Source organism: Perissodus microlepis, chromosome 1 (assembly GCF_051167445.1).
Source record: "Perissodus microlepis isolate ML-2025 ecotype Zambia chromosome 1, ASM5116744v1, whole genome shotgun sequence".
Lineage (NCBI taxonomy): Eukaryota > Metazoa > Chordata > Actinopteri > Cichliformes > Cichlidae > Perissodus > Perissodus microlepis.
Window position 1 is genome coordinate 1,714,184 of NC_140461.1, and position 15,884 is coordinate 1,730,067.

The 15,884-nt window shown below is 45.4% G+C and overlaps 1 protein-coding gene across 3 annotated transcripts in view; it reads left to right on the forward strand.

Moving 5' to 3' along the window:
• adamtsl3 (ADAMTS-like 3) overlaps nucleotides 1-15,884 on the forward strand; it is a 185,285-nt gene that overhangs the window by 18,165 nt on the left and 151,236 nt on the right. For 2 of the 3 annotated variants that reach the window (XM_084926111.1, XM_084926095.1), the window contains exon 3: nucleotides 5,113-5,226. In XM_084926111.1, coding sequence (XP_084782237.1) covers nucleotides 5,113-5,226 — 114 coding nt within the window. Of the gene's footprint in view, nucleotides 1-5,112; nucleotides 5,227-11,652; nucleotides 12,571-15,884 lie in introns of those variants that run through there. The other variant, XM_084926103.1, reaches the window with a different exon arrangement.

The following is a 15,884-nucleotide window of genomic DNA, read 5'->3' on the forward strand; positions in this document are numbered from 1 at the left end:
TTCAGCTGTTAGCGGCGTGCTCACCATGGGGTGGGGTTTACTGGATACAGTTTAATGCAGCGTTATCCACCTTCTGCAGGAATGCAGACGCAGCTTTCAGCGGTTCTAGTTTTCGTGTAAGCTGGTGGACTCAATGATGCTGCTTTCATTTTTATTTATTCAGCTGTTTGCTTCATGAGTGGATTCTTCGCTAGTTTTCACCAAACTCATGATCTTCCATGATCTGGAAAAGGTCATCCGTGCCGTGAATTACTGTGCCGTTCGCACACGTCCGTCTCTTTTAGCTCATTTGCAGATGGTGCAGCAGAGCTTTGTATACGGTCACATCACCAGTGTCGGCCTCGCTGCACTCGCTCTCTGTCCATTTTAGAATTCACTTGAAGATTTTTCTTTGCTTTTTAAGGCTCTTAATGGTCCGAGTCATTCAGCTCTCGGTCTCTCATGTCCTACGGCCCGAGGTCACGCCTCAAACAAAAAGGTGACAGATCCTTTGAAGTCGCTGCTCCACGGTTTGAATCAGTTACCGCTTGACATAAAAAGAGCGCCGTCCATTTCTGCTTTCAGGTCGAGGCTAAAAAACTCAGCTTTACTCTCTGGCTTTTCCAGCCCACCGATCTCTCAGCTGTCCCCTGCTATGGGCAGAAATCTGTGCCATCAGAAACTGAATTTGAATAAGTTAAATGTGAATTTGAATTGCTTGGATTGAATCTGAATTGTAACTTGAATAAATGCTTTTACAAACTGAATATGAATTAGTCTAATTTGAAATTCAATTTATTTGAAAATGATCATCACTAAATTGAAATTGAATTTTATATTTTGAAAATGAATTAATTTGCTTTGAAACTGTATTTTATCCTTTAAAAATTCAGCTCTCGAATAATTTCAGTTTCACTTCTCACCATTCAGTTTCAGTTCCAAAATTCAGTTTTTTGGAACTTACATCCGGTTCCGGTTCAAGCGCAGATTAATAGAACTACGTTTTACTAGCGGACCGAAAGTGTTACTGACGGGAATCTGCAGCATCTTGAGCTGAATTAAGACTTCAGAAGTCATTCGTCATGTCGAATGACCAGCGGATAAACTCTCAGGTTGGTAATAAATGTATTACATGTATAAGAACAAGCCTCATGATAACAAATGATAGCCGTAAGGTAACTTTTATGCTTATTGTAGCTGTTAGCTAAAAACGCTAATTTAGCGTAGTTTGCCCTGAATTCAGCTTTGACAAACAAATATGATCGACTGTTTCTAGTAGAATTCCAGAGTTGTCATCTTGGACCCTCTCAGAGTACCCCCTCTGTATGCTTGCAGAGACCCCTACAGTAGGGAAACATGCAAAACGGTGTCCAAACCTTTGTATTTTAGCTTTATTTATGTCTTACACAGCATCCCAACTCTTTAGCTAACTTAATAACTTTAGCTAAAGTGAATAGTCTAATTCATAATTGTAGAACTGAAACTGAATGGTGAGAAGTGAATCTGAAATTATTTGAGAGCTAAATTTTTAAAGGATAAAATACAGTTTCAAAGCAAATTAATTCATTTTCAAAATATAAAATTCAATTTCAATTTAGTGATGATCATTTTCAGACCAATAAATTGAATTTCAAATTAGGCTAATTCATATTCAGTTTGTAAAAGCATTTATTCAAGTTACAATTCATATTCAATCCAAGCAATTCAAATTCACATTTAACTTATTCATATTCAGTTTCTGATGGCACAGATTTCTGCCCATACCCTGCTGTCCTTATTTGTTATGTTTAGGCTGTTAACTCAATATTCTGTCCATTTTTTACTTTTTAATTCCATGTGTGTTTGGGTAAATAAATGCTTTGTAAAGCACGTTGTCTTTAAAAGCTGTGTTTAAATGTGCTTTATAAATACATTTTACTTGCATACTTGCAGAAGGAGAAAAGTTCTTTTTCTGACTTAATGATTGAGTTGATATTTTATTTTATGTTGATTTTATTTGTATTTTTTTGTTTGTTTCTTTTATATGTCCAAAGTAAAACGTTGTAATCATCATCATCGTTATCATCAGTTTGTTTCAAGAAGAATATTTTATGCTTTTAGTAGCAGGCGAGGGGCAGCCAATCAGAGGAAAGAAGGCCTTAAAGAGACAGAGGGTGAACTGTGGGGTCACGAAGGCCAAGCGAACATCTCAGGTCCTTTTTAGAGAAACCTGATGAATATCTTATTATGAACAACACTTCCATGACAGATGAAATGTCTTTGCAAACCTGAAGAAGTCCACTTGTGTTTTCTAAGCTCTCAATGATGGATGAGAACACACAGAGACATGAATGTTATCGGTTAGCAGTAAACGGTGCACGTGACAGCTCTGTATATGATTAAAGTAACTCAAAGCAGCGTAAAGAACCTCATCTAGCGAGGACAGGCTGACGTTGCTGGGATGATACATTTTTAAAGGAGCTGACCTTGAAAACGTCTCAGAAGCTTAAGTATTTGAGGTCAGTCGCTGAAGCCGAACAGATTGCTCTTCCAACCCCCCCGAGCTTTGATTTCTGACCTGCTGCACGAGAGTTTCGCTTCTGACTTTAACAAATAATCCATCCCACGCTGTGCAGCAGCTGCCTCCTCTGGCACAGTGGGTCAGCCCTTTGGGATGGCGGATGCCCTCCTTGTGTTATTATCCCAGCGTTGGCTCCTCTGAAGTGAACCGGCGATCCAGCGTGAACCGGCCGCCGCAGGGAGCTGCAAGTGTGACGGCTGTCCTGACACTCTCCTTCCACTGGTGTGTAAACTCAATTAGAGGAGCGGCTCTATGCCACGCTGCACGGCTACGACTCAGTAACTCACAGCAGGACAGCTTGACTTTCTGTCAGCGTGTGTGTGTGTGTGGCCTAATATGGAGATAGTCCTCGTTTGGGATGACAAATCACGCCACTTTCAGGGAGGCAGTCGGGCCCACCGGTGTTGCTCATGCCGACCTTGATTGGAACAATAAATCAGAACCAACAGCTGTCATGTAATCTCTGGTACAGTCAGACAATCAGACACTGAAAGGGGAAAAAAGGGCAGCATGACGCTGACGTATCGACCGTGTTTCCGGGCGTCGCCGTCGCTGGATGAGGCTCGAGCCCTTTCAATGTGCTGCAGTATTTCTTTTGTTTTTTTGACACCAACCCCCCAAAAACTATTCAGACATCATTCTCACCTTCTGGAGATTTTTACCCCTCAGCTGTAAAAGGCTGACGCGCGTTCTCGCCACCCTGCGGGCGGTGTCGTCACGGTGTGTTTGCGATAAGTCGAGAACGAGGCGACGTAGGAGCTTCAAATTGACACGCAGGTGTATCTGCTTAGTGGCTGTTCACGTGCAGCATGTCTTCAAGCTCGGTTTTTGAAAGGTCACAGGTCACCTGATGGGCGGCAGCCTATCTCCAAACAGTCACAGTCTGATTTCTGAACGCAGACACCGTCAGTCCGAGTCGGACGTTTGGTCAGGATCTGGTAAATTTACTGATTTTAATAATAGAACAAATTTGTTTGATTATGTAAAATGAAGAATATGTTAAAATAATTGGTTGCTTGGTTACAGAGACTTTGTTTCTTGGTCTCCACGGCTTATTTCGATGACTTGATGGCGGCTGCTCAGCTGTAAATTTGCACTGACCGTTAAAATACGTTGCATATGCATGTACGATGTTTGAGTTTCTCTTCATTTAGATGCAGTTTTCTGTTTTGATGCAGCGGTAAGTTTTCCCCTGATTTGTCAGTTAATCACCATATTATCACACAGCATGTTGACCTGATCCAGAGGCAAACATGCAGCAGGCTGATCGCAGACTGACTCCGCCTTTTTGCTGTTTTCTTGTCGTCTGTGAAGATGGCGGCTGACGTGGTCACCGTGGCGTCATTAGAGCTGAAAGTATTTGGACAGTTTTTACTCTCAAACAGATTTACAGAAATCTGCATACATTGTTTTTCTATACAGAACCTTGTGCAAACATCTTTGGCCAAATTCTCCTTAGCTGTGTTAATAAAGAGAACGTGGGTTAGTGTGAAAGCGAGCGGAGAGGTTGGCGAGTGATGAAGGTGTGTCCTCGCCGGCTCCTCGGGGAAACGCACAGCGGTGGCTCTTCTGCTGCGTCTGTCTCTTAAGTGGCTTTAAAAGCCTGCAGGAGACGCCACTCCCACTAATCTCAACGGTGGATCGTCTCGCTCTCCTACAGTTCGAGTGGCCTGGAAGCTCGCACTCTCACAGTCTCACTGCCCCCCCCCATCCTCTCCAGGGAGCTCTGTAAATGCCACACGCCAGTTATTTCCATCTGCTCTGTGTGCAGCACAGACTCCACCCCTGTTGCACCGATCATCGCTCTCTCCTGCTCAGACTCTGGGTTATGCTTATCATTCAGGATCCAGCGTGAGACTTTCGCCTTTCATACGTCAAAGTAATGAAGAATATTGAAGCATAAAAGCAGGACTGATAAAGAGCGAGCAGAGAGGAGAGGAGCAGGGAGATTAATTCACACCAATGAGGAGCAGATTGTATCTCGGGCTCAGATTCATGCCCCCAGTTAGACACGGAGAGAAGTCGGTCTCAGAGTGGTTGGAAATGTGTTCAGCGAGGTCACTCACACGTGTTCCTGTGCACACAGGAAGCAAACAGTTTGAACGCATGCAAGAGTCAACATCACAACCTTAATAGGAGCTCAGATTTCTCACAGGAAAAACTCAAACTTCCTGTGCAGCGAAGGTTTAAATATATTTCACCATGCACCAAAACTGTGGACGGTCTGTTAGTGCAGTGACCTCACAGCAGCCATGTTATTGGTCACATGATGTCATTAAAAGGCTCCAACAGCACAAACGGTGCAGAGGTCCAGCTCAGGGGAAGCTAGCAGACAGCTAGCAGCTACACCTGTGTCACCATCCACCTGTCAGTCAAAGAGGCCACGCCCCCAACTTTAAGCACTAACAAGAACAATCTGAACAGTTTGTGTATCCGCCTGTAAACACGTTTATTTTTTCTATGAACTTTAAACGTGGAGCCTCTGCTGGACACTGGAGGAACTGCAGATTTACAGATTCACTGATATCTTTCTGTGTGTGTGTCTGTGTGTGTGTGTGTGTGCGCGCTTTCAGAGCTCAGAGAGTCAGACTGCAGTGTTCCTGCCAGAGTTCGCGCTCTCACCTCAGGGCAGCTTCATGGAGGACGCCACAGAGGATCACTTCCTGACCTACAGATACGACGACCAGGTGAGTCACCCGCTCCTCTCTGCTGCGTGCTGCACACCGTGAACTGAGCCGCTGATCGTCAGTGAAGCTGACAGTGTTCAGGCTGTTCATGCATGCAGATGGGGTTTACAGCGCTTGTGTGTTTGTGTGCGTGTCATAGAGCCGGTCCGGCTGAAGCAATAAGATGCGACATTTCTTGCTGACAGTTTCTGGTGTTTCGAGTTGGCACTGGAGGTCAGCTGTAGTTTGCTTCTGACATGGATGGAATATGTTTCTGTTCTCCGACTTTGTGTCGATGATGCAGCGAGCTCTTCACAGTCCAGAGAAACAAACACGTCATAACACAAAAACAATAAAAAACCCACAGAGAGACCACTACACCAGCAACATCGCAACAATGTCGTATCGCGAGTGCAGTTTTTTGAAATGCGGGGTGAGTCCCGCCTCTAATGATGCGCGCCGATGTTGGCGAGTTCGTCACAGAGAGATTCGGCTCTAGAATGGAAGAGAGTAGAAGTTGGTGCAGCTCAGGATGAACTTCATTCCTCAAGAAACATGTAAACATGATTCCTGAGCGTGTTACGCCCTCGGGAACGGCGCTGAGCTGCGAGGGGATCCTGGGAGAAATGAGCATTGCGGCCTCCTGATGCCAAAATCACTCAGATCTGTGTGTGTCGTGACATCACGCATCCGTGATTTATTCTTCAGTTCTCTCGCTGTTTCCTGTGGCGCGTGTTGATTGTTGGGACGTATGAAACGTTAGTCACGTAGAGCAGCGGCTGCATGGCGGCACGACCTCAGCCCAACGCGCTCTTCTCCTCACGTCTGACGCCTGGTTTTACTTGGATGCTCTGTGGCTGCGAACGCCTCACACGATCGTGTGATTGGTCCCAGCTTCAGTGCGATCTTAACTCAGGCTTTCTGAATGAGCGTCTCTCTTTTAAGCACCCGGCATCAAAAACAGGAAGCTGCTGCAGCAGATCACAGGTTTCACTGCAGCCCCGCACCTCTGTGGGACAGAACTTACACCATGTCAGGGATACGTGTATAAAACAATTAAACCGATTAAGGCTGCGCGTGGGTGTGTTCAGCGTTGGCGTGAGAGCAGATGGCGTTACCCCAGTGGATCAGAAGCCACAGGCTGAGCGACAGGTGGACCGGAGGCTCCGTCTTCTTCGCCGTGGCACTCCGCGTGTGCTAACTGATGCACGCCGCAGTTGTTACTCGTCGGCAGAGCACTGCAGGGAGCAGATCTGAGTGTCAGCAGTGTGTTTCCTGTGTTTTTTCCCACCAGTTAATAATGCGCCGTCACGTTTTCCAGCTCGCCGTCTGTCCCGCGTTCACGTTCGTGTGGCTGACACATCAACCAGGTGAGGTCCCAGAGGGCATTCCCCACACATCCCCAAAACCACCAAAAAAATGGCCCGGTTTAATTTGAGTTTATCTAAAGACGCCATCTTTCAGTCGCCATGACGATCAGATGACGCAGCGAATGCTCTCTCGTCACAGATGGAGAAGATGGGAAGCAGTTTGAAGTGTGCGGCAGCACTGCGATCACCGAGCATCGTGGATTCAGCTCGCTTAGGTTTGTTTGTAGCCTGAAAAGCGATTAAAGGTATCGATCGAACGATTGATTCACTCACTCGCTCATTTATTTATCCAAGTTACAGTGACTGATACAAACGATTTACTCTTGATTCGTCTTCCTGGACAAAGTTTTAGTTGTTTCTATTTTACACCTAAGCTTGGTTTTCCGACTCGTGCTGTCTGTAGTTTTCCCGACTGTGTCTTTGAGGCGCATTTTTCCTGAGTGTCTGAGTGGAAAACGTATATTGAACATCCTGCTGTGCTGAGCTGGAGAATCACTGGACCTTTGTTTCTTTGCTTTCTTGGGCGAATATTTTGGTTTTACCATAAACATTGTAAACTGAGCAGGTAACCTGTGTGATTCAAATCACATACCTGGTAATTAGTGCCAAGTAAAATCAAAGAAATGTCAGGTAACCACATTATTGGTCACATGATGTCGATAAAATGCTCCAATAGGCTCCAAACACGGTGCAGAGTTCCAGTTCAGGTGAAGCTTGCAGCCGCCTGTGTCACCATCCACCTGTCCGTCAAAGAGGCCACGCCCCTAATAATGCAAACTTTAAACCTTTAAACATCCTCCTGTGCAGCTGTTACGATTGTCTTTAAATCACCAGTTTTTTGTGATTTTTTTTTTGAGCAGCAAAAGTGTTTGCTTGTTTTTTTTCAGTCACAGCTGTCACTTTTTATTTTTGTTGAACACTTACACACTTTAAAACCCTGATTCATATTATCCACTTACATCTGCACAGAGCTGACCTTTCCTGTGAAAAACACTCTTTAAAAGCTCACAAAAGCTTTCACGGCCGTCGGCTCGGCTGCTGACGAAACCGGGTTTAAGCCTCGCATTTTAAAAGTGCTGGACGTAGGTGTTGGTGCTGCAAGAGGTTTTAGTCTAATGTTGCATTCCTGCAGAGTTGTGTGTGTGTGCATGCGTGCGTGTGTGTGTGCGTGCGTGCGTGCGTGTGCGCTTTGATGAGGAGCTAATTTTGCTGTTGTGGGGAAAAAAAACAACTTGAAAAATGTAAATTGTTCTGAGAGGATTTCTCTACTTTTTACACCATTGGACTTAAGCCTGAGCATGACGTGTCTCACACGCACACACACGCGCACACACACACGCACGCACGCACACACACGCACGCACGCGCGCACACACACGCACGCACGCGCGCACACAATGACCCCATTCTTCTTCTTATAACTTCTGTAATATGCAGATTTCTTTCCTCCGTTTGATTCAGTGACGCAGCGCGGTGAAGGAAAGCGATCCATCTGGCTCTGGAGTGCGGTTAATAAGGACATCTCTGTGCACGGCTTTGGACACAACCACATAAATCTTGTTAAGAACTTGAGAGCACACTGTGTTTTGAAAGCCTTGCAGCTGACAAATATCATACAAATGGTCCCTAATGAAACACAGGAACCTTGTTTGGAGTGATTTGACTTGGATGAGCTGTCTGGAGCTCTCCGGCTGTCTCAGGGTTGCTGTTGTTGCACCGCCGTGTGCCAGAGACTCACAAAGGCTGAGGACGGCATTGTGTTGCTGTAAGGACATTTGTGAGTCTAGTGTACGGATCGCTGGTGTTTGTGTAGGTCTGTTACGTGTAGAAAGGAGTGAAATCCCTTCTATCAAAGACTTTTCTGCAGAGCTCTGTGATTCGCCTCCAAGTGCGCGTCGGTGTCGAGCTGAAATGGAATCGGGCACCAACAGGAGACCTTCAGAGAACACCTCCCAGCTTCAGTGGAGTGTCAGTGCATTTGAGAATGAGTGTAACTTGTGGCCTTTAAAGACTTCTGTGCATCTGTGTGTCCAGAAAAGTAAAACACTGCAAGTTTCCATTCTGAAGAGGAAAGCTGTACCGCAGCCGCACAAATACAGGCTGGGACGAGTTACCGACATATGTCGCTTATATTAGTTATTTGGCGAAATATCTCAAATTACTGATGACTAAAAATGTAAAAAGTAAGGAAGAGGTGGGAGAAACACTCTTCATCCATGCTATCAGTGCTGATGTTGCATAGTTTGTCCACCAGAGGGCGCTCTGCAACATCTCTGTTTGGCAATACGTGTCTGAAAACGGTATTCATTTTGCTGACCAATACTTCCTGTGATAGCTTTTGTCACCGACCTTTGCTTCTCACCAAAATACGATGATGAAATGTTTTTACTTTGGTCAACCAATAAAAATGAGATGAAAATATTGTGGAGAGATGAGATCCAATCAAAACTAATAAAGTTGTGCAGAAAGGCGGGACGAGTTCCAGCTAGCTCCCAGTTTCTCATGAAAATGTGACAAAATGCTTAAAGAGAAGAGAAAAGCAGACACATGAACACATTTCATGTGACGTCGAGGAAAATAAGACGCTGAGGAGGAACTCTCACTGTAACACGACAGACTTTTACTCTTTATTTAGTCTCTACAACCTGATTCTGTTTGAAACTAAAATAATTTATTATAAATTACGACTAAAATCTAATTATTATTTGCTGTTAATTGAACACTGACTGGAAACAGAGTCGAGTAGACGAGTGATCCGCGACTTGTTATGACAATAACACAAGATTAATATTCAAATGCAGTTTAAAAATATATCATTAGGACTCAATCAGAACTCCACATAACAAATGTTTGGAAACCGGTTTATGTTTGTACTGAATCTCAGTCTCTACTCAACATGTGAACAAATGAATGTGCAGGAAGTTGAACTGTTAAAATTTAGATCTGAATAAATAAAAGTTACTTTTTTAGCTGCATGTTTCTGCAAAGAAAAGACAGAAAATTCTCCAAATATCAGTCAGAACTGTCAAAGCTGGAAGCAGGTAAACACTGAAGAGTAAATCATGTCTGCATGTGAGTCGGCAGGGAAAATATTAAGTAAAAGAAGCTGAGAATAAATATTTTAAAAGAGCACACAATGCTCAAGAGCCGGTGTGTGTTATGTTCCAGACATTTCTGTTACAAACTCAGACTCAAAAGGTGCAAATTGGTGCATAAAAATTCCCGGAATGCAGAAAATGAAGTGTCTGATGCTCAAACTGAGCGTGATATGTTCCCAACAGAGACGTCCTGCTGGAATCTCTGCCGCTGCAGATTCGTTCTCCTATTCTGGGTCAGCTTCAGCCTCCAATCAGGGTGAGAAATTATCTTCAGCGGTGGGAGAGAGACGACCTGAAACTGGCTGTGCAAAGAGAAATAAGGATTATTATTCAATTCAGTTTTATTTAAACAAATCACAACAACAGTCGCATCAAAGTGCTTTATATTGTAAGGTCGACCCTACAGTAATACATACAGAGAAAAACCCAACAATCATATGACCCCCTATGAGCAGCACTTTGGTGACAGTGGGAAGGAAAAACTCCCTTTTAACAGGAAGAAACCTCCAGCAGAACCAGGCTCAGGGAGGGGCGGGGCCATCTGAGAAAAGGAAGACGGAATGAAACACAGATTATTATGAACTGGGAATCATGCAAAGCTACTCTGGTAGAATCCCAGAATGACGCTCACATGGAAGCGCTGGTAGACAGAAACGTCAGGCAGATGTTGTCATCGCGACCCGATTAACCGCACGCTCACGGCAGCAGCAGGTGGAGGTGTGATCTCCGCCCTGCGCGGTGCTTCCAAACTGCCCGCCTGCTCCTGCCTCTGCTTCACCAGCGGGACGTGAAAGACGGCGCTAATGTGCGGGCGGGGTCCGTGCTGGAGGCGCAGCTCAAACATCACGATCTGCACTTCTTCTCCACGTGAGTGTGAAAGTGTAGATTCACCTTCAGATGCATCGATCGGTTGCTGAGGAATATTTTTCTTGTCAGGTTTATTTTTTCTGTTTTAAAGTCAGACTCTGTAAGTGCAGCGTGTGCTCATCGTTCGCACTCCAGAAAAACAGCCACACAAACACAAAGTCGTTCCAGCTGTTTTCATTCGACTGGAATCATTAAGACTTTATGAAGTTTTTATACATTTGATGCTCTTGCCTTATTTTCATGGCTGATATTGTCCTGTTAGTTTGATATTCAGCGGAGCATCTTTGAGCGGATCGGCGTTCCTCTGACAGAAAAATAAAAAGCTTGACATTTGCACATCCAATCAGGATCCAATCATAATCAGAAACTTTATTAATACCTGCTGATAAGATGGGATGATTATTCACATGCAGCCATGAATGGGCTGTAAGGTATGAAAGTGGCAGCACAGGTTGATAAATGTCGGGGGGTCTTTTCCTGATCCTGTTCCAGTGGCCTGTGTTCAAATGAAACATGGCCAGTTTCTAATAATGAGGTCAGCATATGTGCGAGTAATCCCAGTGAGCCAGAGGCTCAGGCTGCAGTCTAAACACTCTGCATGAGGTCACAGAGAGGGGACGCTTTGTTTGTGAGGGGCGGCCAATGAGAAGACGGTTGTCTGAAAGTAGGAGGAGCTAAAATGGCTAGTTTCAGATGGAGGGGCTGCAGCAAGGCCCGGTGTAAGATAAAGAAGGATTATTTTGAACTGCAGAATGTTTTAGAAAATCCTGCGATTACACAGTGTGTGTGTGTGTGTGTGTGTGTGTGTGTGTGTGTGTGTGTGTGTGTGTGTGTGTGTGTGTGTGTGTGTGTGTGTGTGTGTGGCAAAGTGTTTCTGGTCAGAGTACCAGGGGCACGAAGAAAAGTTGTCGTACCATAGGCACGAGGAGTGTGTGTGTGTGTGTGTGCGTGTGTGTGTGTGTTCACTGGCGGTTGTTTGCTGTAAATCTGCGAATGTTCCTGGATCTCCTTATTGCCCGCCCCTGGCGAAGCAGCCTCTCACGCTGAGTCATATTAAAAAGCGAGCCAGCGAGAACACCAAATTAAATTGCATTCTGTGTCTCTGCTGTCGCAGAAGGAGTTGACTCAGAGCTGGCTGCATCTCTCTGGGCTCGCATTCATCATTCCTTTAGGTAAGATTGGCCCCAGCTTTTATAAACGCGCTGTCAAAGCTCGGCGTGTTGGAAAGCCCGGAAACGTTGACATGTCGGACTCTCAGCTGCGACGCCGGCTCCTGCCTGTCGTCCGACGCGGGCCCGAACCAAGAAAGGAGAAATGACGCAGGTTGGACGAATGACAGCCGGACAGAGAAGCAACAGTTTCAGCCTCTTTCTCTCTCTGCGGCCGACTTATCCTGCTGCTGCTTCATCGGCGTCTCTTTTATATTCGCTGCACTATTCTTCTCTGGCTCCGCCTCTTTTAACGCCGTCTCCTGTTGCAGGAGGCAAAATATCGAAGGGCAACGGTGTCTTAACTCGTGTTTTATTGTGCCGCCTTGATGCATTAGCAGGAGTACACGGGAATGAAAAAACAGTCTGTTGTGGGAGCAGCGTTCAGTCATTATGCTTTACCTGCAGTGGAGGGCGTGAGACGCTCGCTGACTAATAATGTTATCATTTCCCTCAGGTCTCTCTACAATGCAGGCCGCTGCCTCGTGCAGACATAAATCTGCAGTTATACAAGCCCCCGGCTCGGCTGCATTTCAATGTAGGCGTTCGCTTCTGTGCCGCCTGCTGAAATGGATTTGAAAAGATGGATGGAAGTGAGCTGAAGATCAATGGCAGCCTGTGAGAAGCCCAGAGACGAAAGTGGAGCAGGTCTGAGATGTGCTGGACTGGAACCCAACCATCAAAACGGGCACAGAAGGTGGCGGCGGCGTCCAGGACGAAGCTGAGCTCCGTTGCTCGTTCCGTGTCAGGTTTCAACTTTAACTTCAGTGACAGTGCACACCGACGGCTTTCTGGGCAACGTAGAAGCTCTGAAAGCAACAGGTGACACGTTCTCACCTTCTACTGTTTCACAGGACTGCTTCGCTGCACATCCAGCAGACCCGCAGCAACGTTAGCCGTCATTTAGAGTCACGTTTGTGTCCACCTGATGAGTGGACCCATAATTCCTCTCCTCTTACCTCTTAACCTGCTGCTCATCCTCCAGTCTTATATTGTTGTGGGATTTCTCACACCAAAGATTAACTGGGAACTTTGAAAGTTCTGACTTGGTGAGAGACAGACAGTAAAGATGCGTTGAGCGTGCCAGCGGATCAGTAACGATTACACCGGCACACCAGCGTCAGTTTAGTGAAAGCTGTGGACAGAAATGTGTTTGCAGCCTCACTGCTTCAGGATTTCAGAGTATTTAAGTTAATCATAGAAATTTACTCAGGTTTGATTTACACGTGCTAAATAACTACAGAGCTAAATATGTTGATGCAACTTGTGATGGCTGCTGGTGTTAATTTATTTTCAGTGCCAGGCGAAGATGCTATCAGAGCGAGTGCTGCGCGCCTCTCAGAGAAGCTCAGCCTCGTATATTTCTGGCTTCCCGAACGGGACGGGCGGGGAGTGGGGGGTGGGGGGGTGGATAGTTGCCATGGCACAGACAAACATGGCTGTAATACATCCGTGTAACTTGGCTGTAATGTGTGAATGTGTTACAGCCAAGTTACTTTTTACTCAGCTGAAGGGTTTGTTGCATCTCAGGGTTTTAGGTCTACAATACAAAGTGTGGACAGCACAAAAGCATCACACACACACACACACACGCACACACACACACACACACACACAGCAGTACTTCTCTCTGATATCAGACTTTAGACAGAAGATGATTAATTTTGTGTAACAAACCCGTTAACGTGACTCACACTCTCTGACTGCTGCCCACAGATGTCTGTGAGTCACTTTCTTTTCTTTAGCAGTAACTTCAGTAACATCTGAATCGCTCCGGCTCAATAAATAATCTTTGGTTTTCTTCTACAAATCCTACAGTTGAGCTTTTATACACAGCTTTTCTCTGTGTCCAGCCTTCAGCAGCCCACACCGTCTCCATCAGCGTCTGTCAGCGCTTCATCTTTACATCCCAACTTGATTCTGTTTCATCTCCTGAATCTGAACGTTTGTTTTTCCTTTTGTTTTTTCGTGCTCACGCTCTGTTATTTCTCTTAGCGGATCACCGACTTCCCTCTCAGGTCTGCTTGTTTGTGCTGCTGTTGGTAGATTATTAAAGTGAACTTGCTGCATCTTTGAGATCATCGTTAGCAAATCAAAGTAAAACTTTTCACTCCCATCGCTTCATTCTTTTTCATTTTTTATACACTCCCTCATGTCTTTTTGAAGGTTTCAGGAATCTGCCTCCACACGTTTGTGACATGATATTGATCTGTTTATTGTTCCTTCTATTGAGAGATGATTTCTCTCACTGATGAATTTAAAAACTGCAGAGATAAGTTGCTGGAAATGCACCGGTGGGATTGATGTGCTGAACCGGCCAGTCAGAGGCTCTGCATCAACCTGACGTGTAGTTTCTGGGGTGGTGCATGTCAGGTTACACCATACGTGGTGGTGTTACAGCTCCTCTTTGGTAAAAAAGTGACTCTCTGATATCCTCCTGTTGCTTTGACAGCCTCGCTTTCATCAAAGCGGGTCCTCGGGAGGCTGTTTGGGTTGTTTCTGTATGTGCCCGTCCATTAATACGACTTCATGCAGCTCAGACTTGTGATGTGTTGAAGCTGGAGAGATTTGAAGACAACAGATCTGCAGATGAAGATGTACGTCAGGCCGTGTGGCATCGTGAGTCGGATCTTTGAAGAGCAGAACTGGAGTCATTACACTCATTAAAGTTCACATCAGATAATCCTAAACTCACATCTTAGAGGGTCAGAAGGGGGTGGGGGTTTACGAGGACGCTCTGTAGAGTAAGAACACATTAGCAACACAAGAAGAGCCTCTTATGAGAACTGCTTTCTTTTTTAAAAACTGCGAATAAAATATGACACCTGGGTCGGGTGGATGTGTCCACAGTGACAGACCAGCTGTGAGGGGATGTCCTGAAAGCAGCTTTCTAATGGTACTTAAAAGGAAAACTGTGGTTGTGGCCTAGTGGCTTTCAGCTCCAGTGCTTATTTTGACACATTTTGGAAATGAAAAACCCTGCAGCCACACTGTGGTCTGTGGTGTGTGTGTGTGTCTGTGTGTGTTTCCCCTCGTCGCTGTGGGTTGCTCGTAAATGCAGCTTGCTGGTCGGCGTATTGATTTATCATGATGAGATTATAACTGTGCACACGCTGGAGTGCTGGTCCAGTGACGTGTCAGTGCAGAGCGTCTCTTTGTGCATTGAGTTCTGTGGAGATGTTGTGAGTGACGGATGCTTTAATATCCTCTCTGAGCTGGCCGTACGGTTCGATGCTGCAGAGCGTGGTCTGTTATGGATCAGTTCTCCACACTGTTTAAGAACATACATCGTGATGACACAAAACTTACTGTGCACGCACATCTGATTGTCTGCAGAGGACAAAAGTTTAACTGACACATCGTCTGTGAAGGTTCTCAGTCATCCAGGTCATCGTAGTCAAAGGAGCTTGCAAAGAAAAGCGTCTGGACTTTTCTTTGCAAGCTCCTTTGACTAACTGACACATCCTTGACGGCAGCTAAGCCTTGAGCGTTGTTTTCAGTGGCAAACCAGATATTTTACCCATAATCTCATTCAGTCCTTCAGTTGGAAATGTGAAGTCTCGTAAGTAACAGGTGAAATGCCCCCGAGCTAAATATTGATTTAAAAGAAAAATAAATGTTAATATGGGCGAGACAGTTGCCAGTGTTAGGTGTAGATAATGATGGAAGTGTATGTGAGCGTGCTGCTGCACAGCCTACGCACGGAGAAAATAAAGCAGCTTATTATAGCTTTAGCAGTGCAGAGGCTCGTCGCTGATGAAAGAGGAGCGACGAGGTCCAGCTAACAGCTGTGACCGACAGTTTTATTTAGAAAGCACCAAATCACAGCAACAGTCATCTCACGGTGCTTCATATCGTAATTTTATAGCCCCAGAACAATACAGAGAAAACCCCAACACGAGCAAGCAGTTGGCAACAGCGGGAAGGAAAAACTCCCTCCTAACAGGAAGAAACTGCACTGCTGGATAACAAGATGCCTGAGTGAGCAAAGGAGGGGATCTACATAAGTGGGTGTTTCATAAAGGCATAAATACCTATAGGAACCTAAATCAGGTGACCAAGAATCTCGCCCTCCACTCACTCCCAACTGGCTGACCCTCCCTGATCCGGGTTCTGCCCGAGATTTCTTCCTCAGA